Source organism: Coptis chinensis, chromosome 8 (genome assembly GCF_015680905.1).
Source record: "Coptis chinensis isolate HL-2020 chromosome 8, ASM1568090v1, whole genome shotgun sequence".
Lineage (NCBI taxonomy): Eukaryota > Viridiplantae > Streptophyta > Magnoliopsida > Ranunculales > Ranunculaceae > Coptis > Coptis chinensis.
Window position 1 is genome coordinate 34,405,670 of NC_141463.1, and position 24,755 is coordinate 34,430,424.

General features: G+C 38.6%; 1 protein-coding gene across 1 annotated transcript; it reads left to right on the forward strand.

The window, feature by feature from the left end:
• The first annotated feature begins 5,485 nt into the window (after positions 1-5,485).
• Positions 5,486-7,526, forward strand: LOC147481232 (F-box/kelch-repeat protein At3g23880-like). Its single transcript, XM_086578875.1, has 3 exons — positions 5,486-6,034; positions 6,920-6,971; positions 7,120-7,526. Exons 1-3 carry the CDS (start codon positions 5,486-5,488, stop codon positions 7,524-7,526), a joined length of 1,008 nt encoding a protein of 335 aa, XP_086435001.1.
• Positions 7,527-24,755: the final 17,229 nt, after the last annotated feature.

Sequence of the window (24,755 nt, forward strand, 5' to 3'; positions counted from 1 at the left end):
TGCCAAATTCTTGAAGGATGTATACAACATAAAGAGAAGTACTCATGTTCCAAAGTGAGCGTTTCTAGCTGGACAAACAACATCTATTATCTATCACCAAGCTCCAGCCAAGCTCAAAGATCCAGAAAGTCCTACAATATCATGTAAGATAGGAGAAAAATTCACGGGTAATGCTCTTTTAGACCTTGGTGCTAGTGTTAATCTCTTGCCATATCATGTGTACCAAGCGTTGGGCCTGGAGAACCTAATGCCTACACAAGTCAAATTGAAGTTAGCTGACCGTTCTACCAAGATTCTCAGAGGCATAGTTGAGGATGTTCTTGTTCAAGTAGCTGATTTCTACTATCTAGTGGATTTCATTGTGATAAACACCCAGGAGGCCTTTGATAAAATTCTAATTATTCTAGGCCGACCTTTCCTTGCTACCGCAAAAGCTTTGATAAATTGTTACAACGGTGAAATGAAGATCAACTTTGGTAAGATATCCATGGACATAAATATCTTTCACATGTGACATAAGGATTGTGATGACGCCGAAGGTGGAGAGGTGTCCTTCCTTGATAACATGATACAAGAATCCTTCCCATTCGAAGATACAATTGAGAGTGCTCAATCTACATAAAATTGTGATGAACCTGAGAACCCCACCACAGAGGCGTTGCTAGCCATGTTCTCGGAATCTCTGCAAAAAATTCAGAATTTAAATGAGCAGAATGGAAAATTGGCAGAGAAAGTATCATATCTTGAGAAGATGAACTCTACATTTAAGGATGAACAACAGATTTCTACCCATGAAAAATCAGTTGCACGAGAATCAGCTTAAAAAAGTTTTGGAAAAACAACAGAATCTAGAAACTGAAATGAGTCTTCTGAAGCAGAAAGTGGACTATATCGATAAGAAGAATTGCAATGCTGAAGCTTCTTCTACACCATCATTATTTGAACGAGAGAAGTATGTGAACCATTCTACCGCCCACCTTGAGCGCAGTCAGCCAGACATCTATTATCATTACTGTGGTGGTAAAGGGCACATCAGATACTACTGTCTTGTTAGAAAGAAAGATTTTCGTCAATATTCTATACAAAGGAACCACAAGGCCTATCACACAATCATCAGACCTGAAATAGTTCAAGGTATAAAAGCAACTTCACCAGCAATCTTTCTAGTATATCAAGGAGTGTTTTTGACAAACCACAAGGTGAGACCGCCTCGTCCTCTAAACATTCGTCGGATTTGGGTAAGAAAATCTTATCCCCTCAGTCCAAATTGTTAATGCATGATATAATATATAGTCTTAGGGATCTGACTTAAAAATACCTAAAAAAAAAATCTTGGTAAAAGAAAATGTTCTTATTTTTGGGATTAATTTTGATATTCGGCATTAATGGTAACATCTTCTCTTTTTCTCATTCCTTTCATTTACTTAATTTCTATACATTGAGGACAATGCATATATTAAGTTGGGGGAGGGTGTACTTGAGAAATGAATTTCGAAAATTAGTTTTCAAAAACAAAAATATTTTTATTTCTATATTAGTAGCTTGAGAAAAATAAATTTTAATGATGAGTCTGGGATATATATTATATACTACTTAGTGTTGAGTTTAATGAATAATTGATATTGTTGATTTTATTATCGCTTAGACTATTTATTATGCTCGGACATAGTTCTTGTTGATAGAATTCTTTATCAAGGCACCACCATAGTACTTGGTCAGTTTTGTGTACGTTTGTTAGAAGAGAGATTTAATCCCTAGTAAACTGGACGTAGATTTTTTTAGACTTAGCCCATGAGACTTGAGCTTTATACCCATTCTTTAGAGAGTCTTACGAAAAATCCAAGTCTTAGTGACTCAACATCTTTCAGTTCTTTATGTCGTTGTAATATAGTCTCATTATTCGTTGATTTGGTTAATCACGAAGTGACATCAACTGGGGAGATAGCCATTAAGTCTTGTAGTCTATTCGAAACAGAGTATCATACTAATAAGTCAAGTAGTGAACCTATTCAGCCTTTATCCCACCTAGTAGGACCATCATGTTAAACCCTTTGACCCTTACAATAAGCCATTTTCTTTCATAAAACCCTTTACCCTTTACCTAACTCCAGACAATGAGTATAGCCAAAATCTTTATCAGCCATACCCATATGTTTCTGAGAATATGAGGGGCACAAAGAGAAAGAAATAGCACAAAAGGAAGATTACAAGGAAATACCAGAGAGATACAATGAAGACTATCATTCTGTTCTAAGTGAAAGAAGCTAGTGGAAAACAAGCATATCTAGTAGTAATCAAGGATATACCAGTGAGCTAAAAAAAAAAAAAAAAAAAAAAAAAAAAAAAAAAAAAATGAACAGAATGGATGGAAAAGCTAAGACAAAGGAAGAATTTCTCTGCAATACAGAATTTGAAAAAATCTTCCAAAGAAAGAAGCAAAACCCTTAGTGTTTTTAGAAACAACATTTGAATTCTTTTTACCTTTCCTTCATAAACCAATACCTAAGCCAAGTTACAACCCATGGCTTATCACTACAGTATGGTACGAAGTCTAGAATAGGTGAGAGGATGCTAAAGTGAAGGACCCAACACTTCATATGTGATTGACATTCTTTCCATGAGACTACTTTCATCCAGAAGTCCATTTTTCATGGTAATATATGGGATGTTCGTATTCATTATTCTTTTCCCCATATACATGAGGTAAAATAGTAGACCATCTTCTGAGAGATTCTTTTCTGAGAGTATGACCGGTGAGGATTGAAAGTCGAAATTATCTGTCTAAAGGTAAACTAGGGATTTCGTTTCTTGGATAGGAGAGTATAGGAGATTGACTAAGTACACACATAAGCCTTGATTGAGAATTTTGTCAATTTTTACTATCTCCTATTAAAATCTACGAGTCTTTGCAGCAATGTAGTTAGCAATGGAAATCGTCTGTTGGAGTAAGCACTAAGTGGGTAAGAAATTTCTCTCTCTGAAAAATACTATCATTCTTAAACATGCTATTGATTGATTTTGTGGGTATATCACCTGAAAACCCTCACGAGACTATAACTCGTCCTTTTTGGGGAACTTAAAGGTTTAAAGCCTTATTGCATATGGTAAATGCAATCGCGATGCCTGCGAAAGTGAGTTAGGATTTTATTTTTGTTATTAGGATGTGATTTTAATTATTTATCTATTTTTTTTATCATATTTGCTAAGAGACTAGCAAAAAGCTAGTTTGGGGTTGTAATAAGTGTTCAAAAAGTGCAATTTAACCCTCGATTATACCTCTTGTTTAGCCATCTTAGTGGACTAACAATGTTTGTAAGTTATGTTTTATGATTCTATAGGTGAAAAAGAGAGTTTTGTAGAATATTAGAGAAAAAGGGATAAAACGAAGCAATTCGAAGCATTAAGGATCACATGGGAAGCCCGCGGACAATCAAGGAGTAAGCCTTGGAATTGAAGCTATTAAAGATGCGACTTGGACCTATTTTAAAACCTATTTGGAAGCCCAAGGAAAAAGGATTCGTTGCTTGGACCAAAGCCCGCAAAGGAGGAAAGAATGATGGAGCAAAAGAGGAAAAATAGAGTCTCACGTCTGAGACGTGAGGATCGTGCGACTAGACGCGACGCTCGCATCTGAGACGCGAGGTTCATGCGTCCAAACGTGAGAACCGACACTGTAGCCAATTCCTTCACAGATTTGGAAACAAAGTTGGACTCTGAAAGAAGTTGATTTGTACTAGGAAACAAATGGCTGTTTGGAATGCTTCTAGAACTCATTATAATCTCTATAAATAGAGGAACTTAGTTCCTCATGTAATTTGCCAATTCACTTATATTCTTGTCTCCAAAACTTGAGGCAGAGAGAGATTAATAATAAAAGATTCGGTTTTAACTAGTCGAGTCTTAATAAGTTAGTCTTTCTAGTCTTATGTTCTTCGACTCTTCTTCTTCTTGTTCTTCATGTTCTTCCTTCTTTATGGAAGGCTATCTTCTCCCTCAAGGGAGGAGATGAAGTCGGTGCTTAGGGTTTGATGATTTTTCTGGTTCATGGTATTCTCCAATCAGGTTAGTTCTTTATATTTTTAGTTATTAGTTCTATTGCCCAGACCAGGGGATGGAAGTATAGATTAAGATTTTTATTTATTGCAATCGAATATCATGCTAGTTTAAGGTTTTATTTATTACAATTGAATATTTGCTAGTGACATGCTTTTATTTATTGCAATTGAATATAATGCTAGAATAGGGTTTTATTTATTATAATTGAATATTATACTATTATTCTCTACTTTTCTTCTAGTTGTGTAGTGTTTTAGAGTAAGGGAAGTATTTCTTGTGTTTGCCTTAGATGGTGATTCATTGAATAGCTGCACAAGCTCACATAAAAGGAAAGAAGATATTAATAGCATAAACATAGGAATAACCTTACGTAGAGTTATTCATTAATGATGTTTCCTCCAAGTGGGTATCGGCACTCTCTCGATTGCCTAATTGTAGTCTACTTGTGAGAACAACTATGAAGCAAAAGGTCATTGAATAAAAAATATTAGTGGATTCTAATCTTTTGAATTCCCTCTCTTATAAATTCTCAATAGTTTAATTAATTTAGTTTAATCTAGTATTAGAATCTAAAATCTCTACAATCATAGTTTTTAATCCCTCAAACCCTCTTTCCAGTCCTATCCTTCACATAACACACACTTAAAAGTAGAACGATACCCTACTTATCCTTTACTTATTGAGGGATAATTAGGTTTTGATACGTTTCTATTTTGTTCAACGACCATCATCCATCTACATCATCTATCTACATCATCCATATACCATCCAATAAACACAAAAAGGAGCGCGTGTCAAATGGCGCCGCTGCCGGGGACTAAGTACACACAAAAAGGAACGCGTGTCAAATTGCATTTGGTAACCAAGAGATGGGCCCAAAGATTACAAGTGGGCCTCATATGGTATTAGGCCAAAAGGATGGGCCCAAAGAGGAGGAGTCCTAAGGACTTTGACCTAAAGGAAAGGGGAAGGAAAAGAGGTGAAGGGGGAAAAAGATGGAGGGGGAGGGAGAGAACAGACAAGGGGGAGAGAACTATGATACAACTTGATCCCCTCCCGGGGGGTACGTAGGCAGCCCAGATGGGTTCAGCTAATGGGAAAATGGTGAGATTTCAGTTCTTCGAGAGGAAACCGAAGAGTGGAGACATGGAAGACTACAAGGTGTGAATTGGGTTAACACAATGGCGCCGTCTGTGGGGATCGAGTGGATAAGTGGAGTAGATAGGGTGAGGAAGAGGGAGGCAGTGGATGCTATTTAGGGGTCAATAAAAACCATAAAAAGGTTGTCTCAACAAATATTGATAATGATGCAGTGGGGGTAGCAAAATGGAGCAAAATTCTAACCACAATTAAATAGTTCCCCAAACCCAATTCTATCAAACCTTTCTCCTCCCAAATCCTCAAACAAGCTGACATTCTCTTTCTACCCATGAGCTATTTTCTGTGTGGGCGAGATTGTGATAGAGTAGTAACAAGCAGAGAAGCAAAGAGAAACAAAACAAAGAAGAAGAATGTGGAGGAATGCAAAGAAGAAGAAGAAGTATTTTCAAAACTTCCAAACGACATCACAACCAACATACTTTTAAAGCTACCCTTCAAATCAGTTGGTAGAAGCAGGCGCGTTTGCAAAATTTGGTACAACATTCTTTCTTATACATATTTTCTCAAAGCCCAACTCACCCAACTCTCCAAAATTAGTCCATACATTTTTCTTTTCACAAGAGCTAGACTTGTAACACAACAACTTTTATATATTGAATTCAATGAAGAAGCATTTAAGAGTAACCCGATTACTAAAGAATATTCGAACCTTCAACAATGTGATGACCTGCATTTAGAAGAACTTGAACGTGGTGAGGAAAGAGATGTGTGTTTGTTGGGTTTTGGTTTTGATGACTCCATAATGGAAATTAAGCTGGTGATTGTTATGTTTGTGGATTTCGGTTCTAAGTCTGGGATTTATGAGAATATAGTTCAAGTACATACACTAGGTAGTACTATTTGGAGAAGGATGAATGATACGGTGTTGTTTCTGATGGGCTTCGTCAAGCCAATGAAACAGTTTCAGTAAAGACGGTTTAGCAAACTCTGGCAAGCTTGATGAATTCTTATTACAAAGATTTGAAGCTGGTTGATAAATATGCATGTAAAGGATCATCTATAATTCTGCTATATCAAGACTAACCTAATTTGAAGGCGATATTATATGGGGCATCCAAGGAAACGACTCACTCTTGCTTGTTTACATTGTATAATTAGTTGAGGTTTTGTTTGGTTCGTTGTTAGATGGAGAGAGAACCGTCAGCCCTGTTATGATTTCAGAATTTCATGATAGAAGTCTTCGTATTGAGTTTCGGTGACTCGGTTGTCATGTTAACATACTGTATTTTTCATTCTTAAAGAACAAATTATACTATAGTCATGATCTTCTAGCTTTTTATGAAGAAAATCTCAGGCTTGGATCCCTCAAGAAAGAGGTATAGGTAATCTGGATAAAGTACTTCATTATGACTCGACGTTTTTATATTAGTGAGGGATTCAAAAATACAAGTTCTTTTGAGTGGAAATGAGAATGTGAACTGTATCTCAACCGTGCCCAAATTTTTTTGTTCATGTTGTACTCATGCAAAATTGGAGGGGTGAAAGAGTGAATTCAGGACCAGATAACAATTTATGAGTGTCCTAAATATTAGTTTAAGTTGGATCAAATTGTGGTTTGTTAAGTCCCAAGTTCTAACAAAAGGTTTATTGTAGCTCATTTGTTCCTGGTTGACTTTACTTGCAGTTGGTGGTGGTAAAATTCTGAACGTTGTAACTTCGCAAGCAATGGAAATTGTTTAGGTACTTAATTTTGTATATGAAGATTTGCCTCATTGGAGTGATTGGTTTGGTAGTCCATTTTGGAGCTGCACAAGGTGAGAGTGGTATCTTCTTAATTGCCATAGACAACTATATGTCTATATATGAGCCTCAGTAGTCTCAATTTTGTAGCAAACTAATTTCAGTCCCAAATTTCAGTTTCAATATTTGTCTACCAGTTTTAGTAGTCTATATATGAAACAGTTTCAGTATTTGTTCACAAGTGTCTTTATTGGGTGGCAATAGATAAGATTTCAGGGAATGGTGTGCCTGTTATTATGTTGTTCAACTTGGTTGTAGATGAATTTGGTTTTGCTCCAACTCCTTGCTCACATTTGGTTAAACTTGCAAAAGGACGTTATAGCCTCGGGATGCTTGAAGGGAATCTATCTGTGGTGGAATGTACTTCTGAATCTAATGTTGGTATATGGGTTATGAAGAAGTATGGTGTAAAGGAGTCTTGGGTCAAGCAATTTTCTGTTGAACATGATTCATTGTGTCGTCGAGGGTTCAGATGTGAGAATGTTGAGATTATACAACTTTGCCAGAGTGGCGATCTTTTACTTCTTTGGGATGCCGAATATCTGGTTTCTTACAACATCACAAACTGAAATTGTAGATTTCTTGAAGTTGAAAGGGTCCAGAATGGAAATGGGGATTACACTGTAGCATGTCCAATAGTAGGAAGCCTAATTTCACTAAAATCAGCTTGTGGAGTGGATTGTAACCCTCATAAAATTATTTCAGTCACAGAGAAGATGTACCAGACATTCACCGACAATTTACATCTTTTCTGATCTTTGGATCCATAGGAGTGCAGGTTGCGTTAAGAGTGGACTGTTATTATGTGATTGATGAAGACAAGACGAGATTAATTGTTGTTGTGCTTGTGAGGTTAATTTCTCGTCGCGGGGGATGCTTATAGTGAATTGTCGTAGGACATTCTGTTTTGTATACTCTCATTGGTGACTATTAGAGACGCTGTCAAAACAAGGGTGTTATCTGTGAACTGGAGATATCTTTCTACGTTCACATCCCATTGAAGCCGAGTTGGTTAGCCGGATGTGGCTGATATGGAGTAGCACCTTCCGACAAATTATGTGGAAAATAATGTCACCGTGGCTTTGAAATTTGTTGTCTCTTTCGGCATGGGCTCTTTCTTTTGTTCAGTTCAACTTTCTTTTAAAGAATATAATTAGATTTGATTTTCCTCGCAAGGTGTGCTACACGTTGTTATGCAGGTATTGACGCTTGATATGCTACCATTATACAAAAGCCAATTTTGATGGTGGATACAAGGGGTGTGAACGACTGGTTCTCTGTGAATTCGGATGCGGTCCATTGTTGTGGTGGTGGTCAACAGATGAGGACAATGATGCAGTAAGTTGTGTGTCTCGAGTTTAGCTGAGCTTGCATATACGCATGAGGGCGGATGGGAGGAGCCATCCGCAGACCGACATGTAAATATAGAATCTGGGGCAGTTGGATATGTTTTGCGCTATCAAACAGAATGGAACACCATCGTTGTCAATAGTTCCATCCGCAGATCCGCGGCTACGAGCCCAATGCCAGCATCCTATCATACATTCAACCTTCACCTTGAGTACTTTTGAATCAATTTTAGAGCTTGAGCAAGAGTGTTCGACAACATCGACGGCAAGGAAGTTCGAGGTAGAGAAAGGATGAGATCAATAGGTTGGGACGGAGATCAACGGCTTCGAGCGTCCGAATACGGATGGTAAGATGATTCCAAAAAAGGTGGAGAGACATACACAGTGGCAGGTAACTCGTTTCTTTTGCCATCATGTATATAATGGACGGACGAGTACTGACTCGGCCGTCTTACACTGGGGGCAAGCAAGCCTTGTCCCCATCCTTGGTAGAGATGTACGGGGGGACATATTGGGGTTGTCCCCAGACCTCGTGGTATTCCGCGAACCTATTCTCTCTAGGAGGTCACAGACCATGAATGAGAAACGTGGTTGTACACCTCAGGGTAAGACAGATTGTACACCGTTTGGAGCATACGATCGCCGTTATATTTGTATGCAAATTCTTGTGCTGAATTAATGTTCTTCGTTAAAACTCATGTATTATTTGTGCAACCGCTAATATGAAAGTTTTAGGTTACAGAAAAAGAGAAAGATGAAGAGATAGAAATGAGCTGCTTCTAAGCTAGAGAGCGGAGGGGGGATGAGCCCTCCGCAGACACGATGTCCGAACTCAACTTGGGGGCTAAACTGAACTGCCCTCAACATCTCCATATTCAACTTGGGGGCTAAACTGAACTGCCCCCAACATCTCCATACTCAACTTGGGGGCTAAACTTAACTGCCCCCAACATCTCCATACTCAACTTGGGGGCTAAACTTAAGTGCCCCCAATATCTCTATATTCAACTTGGGGGCTAAACTGAATTGCCTCCAACATCTCCATACTTAACTTGGGGGCAATCTAAGGTGCCCCCAACATCTCCATATTCAACTTGGGGGCTAAACTGATTTGCCCCCAACATCTCCATACTCAACTTGGGGGCAAGCTGAGGTGCCCCCAACATCTCCATGGCAGCGGGGGGGATGAGCCCTTTGTAGACGAGGAGGTCCGAATTCAACTTGGGGGCAAACTGAGCTGCCTCCAACATCTCCATATTCAACTTGGGGCAAACTAAGCTGCCCCCAACATCTCTATGGCAGCGGAAGGGATGAGCCCTTCGCGAACGATGAGGTCCGGATTCAACTTGGGGCAAATTGAGCTGCCCCCAACATCTCCAAGGCAGCAGAGGGGATGAGCCCTTCGTGGACGATGAGGTCTGGATTCAACTTGGGGCAAACTGAGCTGCCCCTAACATCTCCAAGGCAGCAGAGGAGATGAGCCCATCGCGGATGATGAGGTCCGGATTCAACTTGGGGCAAACTGAGCTACCCCCAACATCTCTAAGGTCGCAGAGGGGATGAACCCTTCGTAGAAGCAACTTGAGGTTGTCGGAGGAACAAAAAAAAACATAAGATCAAGTCATGGTACGACGAAGGTTTAGAATTCAAGTATGAGTACAGGAGAGGTCATGTAAACTCCAAATTTGAGTTTTTGGGCCTTGTTTTATCATTATCAATATGGGGGTGACATGTTTAAAATGCATGTAGCTAACCACTAAAATTAATTAGATTGGTACGACCAAATGTTTAAGTCAAGTGGTGGCTGTATAGGTGATCGTTTGTTTATTTAGTTGTATTAATAATCACATTTCATGTTCTAATGGTATTGTATGTACAGGAGTGTATAACTCGTTACCCATGGCTTTTATAGCTAAGGTTTTAGTGTGTGCATGACTATTGTTAAATTTTATTCTTGGCGGTTGAATACGTATGGGACCTAGTATTCTTGGAGTTTGGTATCCTTGTGTATTAGTGTGAGATGGAAGAACTACGTATGGCTTGATCCCTGAAAGGGAAGCGGCTATGCCGGGCGGCTTTCCTAGGTGCGGGAATTACACTGAGTGTAAGTATTACTATAACTTGAATATTTATTGCTATGGGTGTCATTATTTCTAGTCATGTTTATATCCACATGGGTGCAAGATTAGAGATATCTTCATTTGTTTAGTTTGTCGAGTCGATATTAGTTTGTTACTCAAGTGATCTGACATTTATCCATCCTTTGTGTATGGGTGTATTTGGAATATGCAAGGTTAGATGGTTTTGTTTAGACTGATCTGGTAACGTGGAGATGTATGTTAGTTGCATTGTATAAGTCGTAAATTAAGGTTTCTGGAATGTTGTTTGTATATTTATAGTTTTCTTCTTATTTGAGGATTGATTACTTGACTTAACTGGCATAAGTCGAGATGGTCAAGTAGCTGGTTCTATGAATCAGTATATCTTTTAGTAGTTGGGTGTATGACTCAGGCATGAGGTTTTATATTTGTTTTGGATGTATTTTTATTAAATGTTCAGGTTATGACAGGTTATTATGTTATTATATTGGTTTCTCATTGGTTTATAAAGTGCATATATATTTTCTTGTATATATATATATATATATATATATATATATATATATATATATATATACACAATTTTAGGCAATTATCATAGGCAAAAGGTTGTTTCTCATTGGTTTCTAATTTGGCTAAAGCCAAGCCAAACCACCTGACACACTTTTCACTCTTTTCTTGTGGGACTCACATGTTCTTCTAGTTCATAAGTTTTGTTTTAAATGACCCACCTAATTAAGTCATTGTTTAATTCCCAAGGATTTCGTAAGTAGGAGCACAAGGCAACCAATAAAGATTTGTGTAATAGGTTACAATGATGACTTACGGGTTAGCAATTTAATTTGTTTTTGCTTCATATTGATTGATTACCCATTTCTGTCTAGCCCATATAAACAAAGGAAACAATTCATCGTCAAGCCTCTATTACACAATATGATTGGATTCTATAACTCGTGAAAAAGAAAAATCCCATCAATTGAATAGGCTCAAAAAGGATATTGGTTGTGTTTTTGAAGATTAAGTTATTGGATTTGTGAAATTTTAATTTTAATAAATTGGAGTTTTTGTTATTTTGGGGAAAAAAACAATGAAAACAATTTTTGTTATATATAAAGTGCATATATATACACACACACAAACACACAATTTTAGGCACTTATCAAAGGCAAAAGGTTGTTTGTCGTTGGTTTCTAATTCGGCTAAAGCCAAGCCAAACCACCTGACACACTCTTCACTCTTTTCTTGTGGGACTCACATGTCTTCTTGTTCCTCTTATGCTATGTTCTTCTAGTTCATAAGTTTTGTTTTAAATCACCCACGTAATTAAGTCATTGTTTAATTCCCAATGATTTCGTAAGTAGGAGCACAAGGCAACCAATAAAGATTTGTGTAATAGGTTACAATGATGACTTACTGGTTAGCAATTTAATTTGTTTTTGCTTCATATTGATCGATTACCCATTTCTGTCTAGCCAATATAAACAAGGGAAACAATCCATCGTCAAGTCTCTATTACACAATATGATTGGATTCTATAACTCGTGAAAAAGAAAAATCCCATCAATTGAATAGGCTCAAAAAGGATATTGGTTATGTTTTTGAAGATTTAGTTATTGGATTTGTGAAATTTTAATTTTAATAAATTGGAGTTGATGTTATTTTGGGGGAAAAAAAACAATGAACTTTACATTTGAAAACTTAATAACTGGTAACTTGGAGACAAATCAGACAATATATGAATATTCGAAAGGGGGATCTATAAGGCAGAAAAATTATAGCTTAAATAAGTTTCAATGACTAAATAAAATCTACTTAAAAATGAAATATTCACATGGAGATAAAGAAAAAGAAAAAAATTAGGAAAGAGAAGACAAGAACCAGAGGAGGAAAAAGAATTGCAGACACTGTGAGTCCAACACTCCCCCAACAAAAGATTGTGAGGAAGAAGAAGACAATTGTTCGTTATTTTTGTTTGGCTTGGCTTCAACCGAATCCTAAACTTACAACACAACTACTTTTGCCTTGCACTTTTTAGCCATCTGATTCTACAAAATCGTAAGGCTCACCACATGAGTGATTTTATGAGTCAAATTTATATGTCCCTTGAACACCTCTCTTTACGAAGTTGCATATCTAGTCGTTTAGAATATGGAAATTGAACGTAACATGAAGTTTGATGTAGAAACGGAGTAGTATGCAGTAATAAAATCATATAAAATCAAAATTATACTCTTTTGTGTTGATTCCAAAACCTGTAGAATCTAGACTTACAGATGTACAATTTCATTTTTTGAACTTATTTTATATTTGTATTTAAAATTGTGAAAACTGACTTCTTAACATGATGACTGTTGGCGCATAAGTTCTGGACATGTTGTGTTGTAGGGAGTGCATAGGTCTCCATACTTTGTAGTTTTGTGTGAGACCAAAACCTAATGAAAGAAGATATCTAGGTCTAAAATTTTCATGTTAAGAGCTAAGGTTAGATTTGTTGTTTGATTTGTCCAAGTGGATGACAAATCAGGTGATTGTCGTTGTGATTATTGCACTATCTAAGATTTGATTTGTTAAGAGTTTTCGTATTGGAATTGGAGATTGTTTGGTGAAGTTTTTCTTTAATATATGGAACATTTTGTTTAATATTTTTGAGGGCCTGAGGGGATATATTCAAGACCCTTACGATAGAATGGCCATACAAATGCATGTAAACATATTTATTTTGATGATATAGTTTGTTATTGTGTGTGCATGTCATTGAAAATATCCTAGCCTTCCACAACTACTCCTTGGTATATTCTTGTTATTTTTTATCCATGGTTGCATTGGATGATTTATACCCAGGTGGATGTAGGTCTTTTGAAGTGTCATATTACCCTCGTATGGGGAGGCTGTGAGGGGACCCAATGCCTTCATACAAGGAGGAGTTTGACATACTCGGGGACAAATAAATGCATTATTCCGATAATTGGGGTGAACCGGCTGAATGGTTTGATTGTTATGTGTGCACTCCTATACCTCTGACCTTTAGTGTATCCTGAAGTGGTTAAGTTGTCATGTATATGAGAGGAGACCCATTGTTATTTGGGTAGGCTGGCAATGTGTGTAGTGTACGACCATTGTGGACAAAGGCTGAGAACTATTTTTATGACATGAACTATTGAGTTTATAAATATATTGTTTTGTGATATTATCTACAAGTGGGTAGACAAATAAACTAATTTTTCTGCAGGAAATTGCCTACCTTATACGATCATCAAAGTGGTAAGCGATTAGGTTTACTTCTGTATATATTATTATGCACAGGACGTATGTTTTGTTGTGTTATGGTTTTACTCACACTGCCCAGCTTAGGCTGACCCAATAATGTGCTCTTTTGTGCACATTTTGGTCTCGTAACATAGACGAAGGTAACCAACATTATGAGTAGGACGCTTAAGTGTTAAATACTTATGGAAGACCTTTTGTATAGTTTTGTTTATTACTAGGGCTATGTTGTATATTTAAGTATTTTGTGCGAAATAGTGATCTTGTAGAAGAATATGTGTTTCTTTTCCAGTGTATATATTTGCATAGTACAAAATATCATGATATAGCAAAATATCGATCCCTGATTTATGGATATGTATCATGGATATATCCCCGTCTTTGGAGGATATTTGACATTATTTCATATGCAAATATCGTGGATATATCCAAAATATCGTAGATATTGTGGATATTTCTTGATATAGAATTTATATTTATTTTAAATATAATGGTAAATATTAAATAAAATTGTTACCTACACAAAATATCATCAAATATCGTTAAATATCTCCAAATATCGTAAATATCATCGAAATATTATCGATATTTGCAGTCTTATATATCTTTAAATATATCATGATATTTATATATCTTTTGTTAAAATCTCGATATTTATCACGATATTTTATACTATGTATATCTGTGGAGATGTTTTGCTGTGATGGTTGTACTTTTTGGTATATATATATAGGGGATGGTTATATGAACTCCACCTTATAGTGACTCCAAAGTTACTCCACTCACAAAGTTACTCCACTCATAATAGTGGACTTACAAGATGAATTAAGATCTAATTTTTTGTGAGGATAGTCTTCTTATAATAGAGAATCTCTCTACAAACGAGAATCATCCCAAACGAAAATGTTTAACCTTGTCAAAAGTCGTTTTGAAATTTACAAAATTTGGACCGTTAGATAATTTTATAACATTGTAAGCTAATTTTGATACATCTAGACATTTTCAAATGTGCTGCTTTTTTCTAAGGATGATCTATATTGTGGGGAGAACGCCTCCTCAAAAAATCAGCTTCTAATTCATTGTTTTTTATGGTGGAGTTCATATAAAGCGGAGTTCATATAACGGGCAGGCCCGATCTTAGAAGTACATACTTATTTTAAGTTAAAATAAGTACTTAAGTAAAACTTTACCTAGAAAATGAATTCAAACTTAATTTTTGTAGATATCATCTACTCACCATAAACATTATCTCTACAAAATTTCAACTCATTTGGAAATCTCTAACTTAGGCAAAAGATGATTGCAAAAATATTATTTTCTAGACCGTTAGATTTCTTTTTAAAGATGACAACAATTTTTAGCTAAGTTAGAGGTTTCCAAATGAGCTCAAATTTTGTAGAGATGATCTTTATAGTATATAGGTAATACCCATAAAAAATTAGAGTTGAATTCATTTTCTAGGTGACGTTTTACTTACATACTTATTTTAACTTTAAAATAAATATGTACTTCTAAGATCGGGCCTATATATATCAGATATGGTGGTTTTGGTTTGAGACTGGAAATGCTATGTGTCTTATGCATTCAATTATTATGAAATTTGGGACGTGACAGATATAGAGTGAAAATCCATTGGACTCAGCCTGAGATCGAAAAAAGTGAATTGAATATCTATTGAAAGCAAAGGTAGAAATAGACATTGTGTATGTTCAAACCACTCCATCTAAAACCAAGTATTCAAACGTACACGTGGCAGTTTTGTTATCTTGGAGTCAACGGGCTGAAATGGAACAAACATAAAGTCCAAGGGCGATTCGAGAAGTTATCCTAAAATTTTCAACTCACATACAATCATACTAGGGGTGGGAAACAGGCCGGGCCAGGCCAGGCTAACCCCACCTTAAACATTTAAAACTCTTCAGATATTAAGGCAGGGCCAGCCTAGCCCTAAAGTCAACATAGGGTCGGGCCGGGCAAAGTCATAAGTCTAAATCTCAAGCCTATGCTCTACCCTAAGTGCTCTTTAAGGGCTTTAGGGGCGGGCATGTATGTTTTTTTCTTTTTACTACATTGATTTTAAAACTCATTTATATTTACAAAGATCTACAAACTCAAAGTCCCACCATTTTGAAATTGGAATAACAATCAATCTAATAATAATCTCTGATAAGTCTAACAATATAAAATGCGCATCCACAATTTAACAAATTAAAGTACATAGACTCATACTTGTACTTCAAAATTACAGTTAAAATGCACAAGATACATTTTTGAAAGAGCTTTCACTGACATTAATATGTTCTTCTTGGTACTCAAACCTCACTAAAATTACATTTAATATTGAAAAACACAAAAACAAATAAGAGTTTAGAATGAGTTCTTATTGATGTCAACCTATTTTTCATTAGGCTAGTGCTCATTATTTTTTTTGGCGGCTAGGTTAGATGAAGAGTTATGAGATCGAAACAATTAGGTTTATAAGTTTTTCATATATAAGACAAATTATTATAAATACTCTTACTGTAAGTGATAAATTACAAAAGACAATGTTATTTTAATTGAAAATATTTAACAAAGAGTTTGACAATTATAGTATATGTATTTATAGTGAAACTATAATTAGAGCTTGGTTAGGATCGGGCTAATAAGGGCTTAATTAGGAGCGGGCCTATGTTTCAGAATCTTAGTCTTGGTCTGCCTTAATATGTATTAGGGTCGGGTCGGGCCTACCCTAAACGTTGTGAGGGCTTTATAGGGCTTGAGCAGTCAGAGCCAGATTAGGGTCGGTAGGGCCAAATTCCCACTCTCTTCATTCATACTATGGGTGGGGCCGTAGGAGTACCTTACCATGTGCATTTCCTACCACCCACGGGCCACGGCATGGTGCATCCATAGTTCGTGATTTCGAACGAAACTCCGAATTCCGTTCGGAATTTCGGTTTTCCAAAAAATTGGAATTTCGAATATAAAATTGAAATATCTAAAATTCTGAAAGAATTTGAAATTCCAAATATAATAGAATTGAAATTTAATAGATTTCGGTTTTTAAATTTATCGGAATTCCAAAAATTCCGAAATCCCGAACATTTATGATCCCTTACCGGCTCAACTCCCCTCTCAATTGACACATAGCATTCAGTAAGAGCGAACAATAACCGTCTCAAGTCTCGACCCAGTCCATAAAATACAAAAAGTAATTAAAGCTTTTCTCTTTGCACAGTTTTCTGACTTTTCTCTCTCTACTGGTGTAACACGTTAATCAATGATGATTCTTCCCCTTTAAGATATAAATCTATTTTGTCAGTCAGTTGCTGTATTATTTGTATACCACCTATTATTTGGATTCTTTATTGGGATTTCTCAATAACTGCCTATTATTTGGATTCACTCGAAATATCAAGCCAAAGTACAAAAAATTCTGCCTCTTGCTGTGCCTCTTTTAACAATACCTATCTCATTTACGTCACAAAACATGTTCAAAATATTTAATTTTCCAACACAGGTAGCTTCAATTTTAACTTCTGAAAATATGGCCAATGATACACCAGCACTTATGTCTCGCTCACAGCGAAGAAGAATAAGGATACTCAATTTTTATTCATGAGTCTAATTGTCCCCGTTTGAAGCTGATTGATTCAAGCTTAATAATAATGTATAAGCGTTTAGGATTGATCCTAAATTCAATTCAAACACGTTTGGTTTGGTTCATTGGTTTTATCAAAGAAGATACATTCAAATATATTTTCTGCACTGTAATTATCTTCCATTCTACACTACAGAGCACGTATCCACAAGACACAAGACAGTACGTGTCTTTACTTCAGCTCGTCCCACAACATCAAATCATACCAATGACCCAACACCCAGGTCGTTACCAGCAGCAGTTATAACCATTCATGGAAAGATATCAACTAGCGCAATCTTGGAGCTCAGTCAACGCAACAATCAAAGAGTCATTTACTTTGTAATATCAGAGTAATGGTGAATCATCAAGGTAGCATACAAGATGGATCTACAATCCATAACGGTTCAAACACACATCTATAAATAGAGAGAGATGAACTACGTAAGGCTTGATTCAAGTTTATCCCGAGAAACTTGATACGTAGGGAACTCTTATCCCAAGAAAAGTGCAGCCACTTTCTATCCAACAAATCATCAGGTCGTAGTCCCAAAATAACCAACATCTACATTGGTGCCGTCTGCCAGTTCGTTTCCTTAAGAAAAGAACAACCACTCTTTTCTCAGACCCACGAAGCTGGTCAGAAAAAGCACAATGGAGCCCAACCTACAAGCATTGGCAGACCAGATGAAGACACTCCAAGAAGCCTTCATCACTTTGCAACAAGAAAACCAGACAATGCGAGAATAGGCCAACTCCAACGCCAACAATAACACCACAGAAGCCGGGGAGCACAACATTGTTGCAGCCCTAACTAACACCACCAATCAGCGTTTAGAAGACTTCGCACAAAAATAAGAGAAGTCAAGCGAAAGAGCCAGTGCGATCCAAATCGTTCAGAAAATGCAAGAGATGTACAAAACATCACCATTCATCAAAGATATCCGAGACAAACAACCTCCTTCAGAGTTCATTCAACCAAAGTTCCCGTTGTACGACAGTACCTCCTGCCCAGGCAAGCACGTAGCTCGCTTCAGCCAAATCTTAGCACTCTACAGTCATCCTGACTACGACTGCTTAAAGTGCAAACTTTTTCCAAACGGTTTAAAAGGGCGGAGCAATAGGATCGGTTTTTACACACTCCCTCCGGATTCGATCAACAACCCGGACGACCTTGTTGAGGCGTTAAGTAGTAGAGTTAGATCCCACAACCGAGAAAGAAGCGCATCGACCTAGACTCCTTGTTCCAGCTCAAGCAAGCTCATAACGAAACGATCTGAGCCTTCTTAGGACGTTTTAAGAAGGATCTCCTCTCGCTAGGGTCAGGATTCAATGACGGTTTTGCAATTTCTACGTTCACAAACGCCCTCTTGGACGACTCCGACCTAGCAGGGTCCCTTATGCGCAACAAGCCAAACACCTCAGCCGACCTGTACCACAGAGTCGACAAATACATCAAGTACGAAGAGTGGATGGCCAAGCGCAAAGGCAAAGAGGTCCTCGCAGTTAGCAACGAGCCAGACCCCAAGGAAAGCAAACAATATTCAAGCAACAACAACAACAACAAGAGAGCCAACGCCAGCAAACCCTCATACACAAAGGGGGAATTCTCCAACTTCTCCAGGACGCCAAGTCAAATCCTAAAGAAAATATATACAGCACCATACTTCAAACCAAACATCAACAAGGTGATAACCATACTAGAGCGTCCATACTACCATTTTCACAAACTCCACCACCACGACACCAATGATTGCTGGAGCCTCAAAAACTACCTCCAAGACCTTGTAGAGGAAGGCAAATTAAAAGAGTTCTTACCATAAAGCGACCTGAGGCACAAATTTGGATGCCAAACGCCCGTAAGCGGGAGCCGCGGCAATGAACGCGACACGCCAATAACGAAACGAGGGAGGCGGATCAACTAGACGATCTAAGTCTCCAGGTCGGTCAAGACACAACAGGCGATAGCACTTCTCCGACCAAGATGAGGACAAAGTAATCAACATGATTCTGAGGGCGGCTCAACGACAAAAAACCTCGGTCGGAGAAGCGCAGAAGAGTGGGAGCAATCCAAGAAATCTACCACCTCTCACACAAAGCCGAGATGATCAACCCTACCACCCTAAGAGGACAACAACAATTTCATTCACAGGAGAGGATCTAAACAAGGTGTGCCTACCTCACAATGATGCCTTGGTAATGCATGTAAAAATCAACGGTTAGATAGTCAAAAGAGTCCTCATCGATCCAGGGAGCTCATGCGACATACTGTTCTATCAAACATACAAGGACATACACCTGCCGGACTCAGTGATGATAGAGTCTAATGCACCGCTCTATGGGTTCAACGGAGATCGTACAGATGCCATCGGAGAGGTTATTCTACCAGTCTCTATTGGTGAAAAAGAGGACATGGTCAAAATGTTAACACGCTTCAGTGTGATTGATGTCAGGTCGTCCTACACCGCCATTATAAGACGTCGTTGGATTTATAAAATCCAAGCAATTTTATCAACCCTACACCAGGTCCTACGATATCTCGGTCCCAAAGGCATCATGGAGCTCAGAAGCAACCAACTGGAAGCTCACCGATGCGATCAGGTCAGCACAACGACCTTACCCAAGCCTCAGGTCTTTGAAGCCAAAGATGTCCCAAAAAGGCAAGATCCTCAAACATCTAGCCCTCCGACAACAACATCAAACAAGCTCAATGGAAAATAAGCTCAAATAGAACCAAGAGAAAAAGTCAATTTAGGCACAACTGATGACCCAAAATTTGTTTATGTAGGGGCTGACTTAGACCCCAAGCTCAAGGAGCAACTTGTCAAATTTCTATCTCTCAATAAAGATGTTTTTGCTTGGTCGTATATCGATATGCCAGGAATCGACCCTCAGGTCGCTTGCCACAAGTTAAATGTAGATCCAGTCGTCAAGCCTATCAAACAATAACCTAGGAAACTAGCTCTCAAGTTTCAAAAAGCCATCAACGAAGAGATAGAAAAGCTCAAAAATGTTGGATTCATCAGAGAAATCGAGTACCCGACCTGGCTTGCCAACATAGTAGCCATTCCAAAGAAGAATGGCCAGGTATAACTCTGCATAGATTTCACCAACGTCAACAAGCACTGCCCAAAAGATAGCTTCCCCCTACCAAGAATTGACATACTGGTAGATCAAACTTGTGGCCATGAGCTCTTATCGTTTATGGATGCATACAGTGAATACAACCAAATACCACTTGCAGAAGAAGACCATAAAAAGACGTCCTTCATAACCGAGCAAAGGTGCGTTACGCTTTCTGGCGCCCTACCTTCGGCGAAGAACGCAGGAGCGACCTACCAAAGACTGGTCACCAAAATGTTCAAAGACTTGCTAAGAGACACTATGGAGGTCTATATAGATGACATGGTGGTCAAAAGCGAAAAGGCAGGTGATCACATTTCCCACCTACAAGAAGCCTTTGAACGACTTCGCCAAAACAAGATGACACTCAACTCAGCCAAATGCATATTTGGAGTAGCCTCAGGGAAATTCTTAGGTTACCTCGTCTCACAAAGACGCATTGAAGCAAACCCAGAACAGATACGAGCTCTCCTTGAAATGCCAGAACCAACGACAAAACAACAAATCCACAAGTTATCTGACATGGTTTCAGCCCTCAACAGGTTCATCTCAAGAGCATCTGACAAATACAGACCATTCCTACAAATACTCAAAAAGGGAGCAACATTCACTTGGACATACGGGTGCCATAAAGCCTTCACCGACCTGAAAGCTTATTTATCAACTACACCCGTCTTATCCAAACCAGGAGAAGGAGAAACACTAGGGTTGTACCTTGCAACTACCGACTTTGCAATCAACTCAGTTCTCTTTCGCGAGCATGATGAAATCGAAAAGCCAGTTTACTTCACCAGCAAGACGTTGGCAAATGCAGAAAAACACTACTCTCCGATAGAAAAAACAATGCTTTCTTTACTCTACTCAACTCGAAAGTTCCGGCCTTACTTCCAATCTCATAGCATCAAGGTCATCACTGATGTACCCATCAAATAGGTATTGAGTTCTAACAACAAAACATCCCGCATGGCCAAATGGATGGGCAGAAGAACTCAGAGAACATCACATCGAGTTCGTTCCCAAAATGTCTCGCAAAGGCCAGGTCATTGCTGATTTCTTGGCAGATTTCTCCGTTGAAGAAATCAACTGGGAACTCGAGCCAATCACTTGACTCCATCAACAAGCCACCCCAGACACATGACACCTCCACGTAGATGGCGCATGCAATAACAGTGGTAGTGGACTGGGGGCTGTATTAACTTCACCAGAAGGAGCCTAGCTACATAAATCAATCAAAATCGATTTCGGCGAACAACCAACAAAGGCGTAAATCACGAAGCATTGATCACAGCCTCCGAATGAATGACCACAAAGAACTACAAGTCTCAAAGCTTAAAGCTTACAGTGATTCCCAGCTAATCGTCAAGCAGATCACCAAAGAATATGTCACGAATAGAGCAAACTCGGCAAAGTATGCTCAGGTAGTTTATGACATAATCAGCTCATTCAAAACATTCTCCTTAGACCATATTCCTCGAGAGGACAACAGACATGCAGACAGCTTGACTTTCCTAGCCTCCAAAACACAAGAGGCATGTCCGACCACAATCTACATTGACATTCTGAAATGACCTGCTTACCAGAAAGAAAATATCAACAGCCTCACAAATTTCTAGCCCTCATCCGAAGAAGAGATCAATCAATCTTGGATGGGCCCATTCCTCAAGTTCATCTTACATGGTGAGATCCCATCAGAAACAAAGAATGCTCGTGCAATATAACTCCGAGCCCCAAGATACACAGTGATCAAAGGAAGACTGTTCTGCAAATCAGCAGGAAGACCCCTCCTAAGGTGCATAACTTCAAGGGAGGGACAACTCATTTTCGACGAAATCCACAAAGGTGAATGTGGCAACCACGCAGGAGCAAGATCACTAGCACACAAAGCAATCGCCCAAGGGTATTATTAGCCAGACATGCATATCGAGACCAAAAGGTACGTTCTTAAATGCCTCCAATGTCAAACTTTTGTCCACAATCACCTAAGTCCAGCAAGGAAATTGATCAACATAGCCAGCCCATGGTCATTCCACATGTGGGGGCTAGACATCATGGGACCATTCATCCCGCAAAAGAAATCAGGGTTCAAATACATTCTAGCTGCCACATATTACTTCACCAAGTGGGTTGAAGCAATCCCACTAGTCCAAGTCAAGGAAGTCATCGTAATCAACTTCATCTGGACTAATATCATCACTAGATTTGGTCTACCCCACACCCTAGTCATGGACAACAGAATACAATTTGCTGGCACACAAGTCAAGGATTTTCTACAAAAATGGCACATCACTCAAGCATTTTCTACATCTAGATATGCACAAAGCAATGGCCAAGCAGAGGCCACCAACAAGGCCATCAAAGAAAACCTCCAAAAAAAGCTGGAGAGCAGGAAAAACCAATGGCCAGAACAACTCGAAAGCATTCTATGGGTATACAGAACAACAGCTAGAGCCAGTACAAATGAGTCTCCTTCCACACTTTGCTTCAGAATGGAAGCAGTGATACAATCAGAACTCACAATCACAACTACACGTTATTGTTGAATCAGGAGTTAATGACAACATCTTGGCAAAAGAAGTTGATCCCCTAAAAGAACGTAGAGAAACTACCGCAATATCCCTAGCTCGGTACCACCAAACAATCCAACGTTCTTACAACAAAAGGGTTGTCCCAAGATCTTTCCAAGTTGGCGACCTAGTCCTCAAAAAGACTTTAGCACCAGCCAAGCTCGACCCAACATGGGAGGGCCCCTACATTATTGACAAAGTCATTGGAAATGGCGCATACTGGATCAAAACCCAGCTCAGTGATAGGTTTCCCCGACCTTGGAATACAGCTCTCCTCAAGTGCTTTTACCAATAAGTTTTTCTCCAAGTACATAAGTCAATATGAATGAAATCCCATCAATATTTTGAGTGCAGCTATCATTTTTGCATTACATGCACCTTGCATTTCACACTACGCAGCCCGACCTAAGACATCACAATGTCAGGTCGGATATCAAAGACGGAGTTCAGAACGACTCAACAACAACAGCCACGCAGTGGTTAATTTCAATCAATTTAAATCAAGGTCCCCCAAAAGGACCTTAAACCAACTTAAGACCAACGCCAGGGTTAGGTATGGTTCAACTGTAATTGCCACTCAAAGGCCAATTATCAGAGAAATTCAATCTAGGGGTCCCCCAAAAGGACCCCAAGTCAACTTACGACCTCACAAAGGGTTTAAGACAGACTCAAATATAATGGCCACTCAAAGGCTAATTATATCAATCAAAAGTTTCCCTAAAAGGAACAAATCAGGGCATACATCTGAGGGCAAGACGAAGCCTATGTACCGACTACGCAAATACAACAGGTCGTACTCAAATGCTCTACGACCTGTAACTTAAAAACGACCTAGCAAAGTTAAGCAGTTCATCATGACTAGCACTATGCTGCACAGGTCGTCAAACAACAAATCAGTAGCAACAAAAGCAATCACATGCATACTTCAAACCAACTTCAACAAGTAAGTAATTTAAATATTTCTACTTCAAATACAAAATCGGTTAGATGCCGAGGTCCCCAGGTTATCCCGGGAAAACGACCTCAGTATCCCCATCAAAAATAATATTGTATCAGTATCAAGAGCAAAGAACTGTTTAAATATTGTTCAATGACCTACCAGGATCAAACACAAGACGTTCAGAGTCAATTCACACAAGGAATATTCTCCATATTCAAAAGGTCTAGATCACCATCCTCTACAACTCCAGAACCGGCAACTTGATCAACAACAACTTCATAAACATCCAAATCAGAAACAACAGAAGGAACAACTGGAGCAACCGGTGGCACAACGACTTGGTCAGATGGCAGATTAGATGGTCTACTAGCATCTACACCAGCATCTGCAGCAAACACTGTTGAAGCCCCACTTTCAATAGAAATCTTAAGGCGATCATACTTATCCAATGCCTCAACATAATCATCCAACAGCACGTACACATCGCCACTCTCCACCGTGTCCACCAAGTCGTTATATGCAGTCTTAGCTCGTTCAGCAATGGAGCGCAGCCTCTTGCACTCATCGACCCATTGCTGAACCTCTAGCTTTGCCGAATCCAGATCAGGTTGCAGCAAAGCCACTTTACCACCAAGTTGTTGCACTTGATCCTTCAGCCCTGCAACCTCCATTCTCTCCACTTGTTGTTCAGCTACCAATCTGCTACAAGTTTGCTTGCTGACATCCAGCTCCTTCTTGTAGTGGTCGGAGATAGACGTCATATCCTTCAGCTTCCTATACATCGCTAGAACCTAGCAAACAAGATAGCAAATATAGACATTAAAATGGATCAAAATC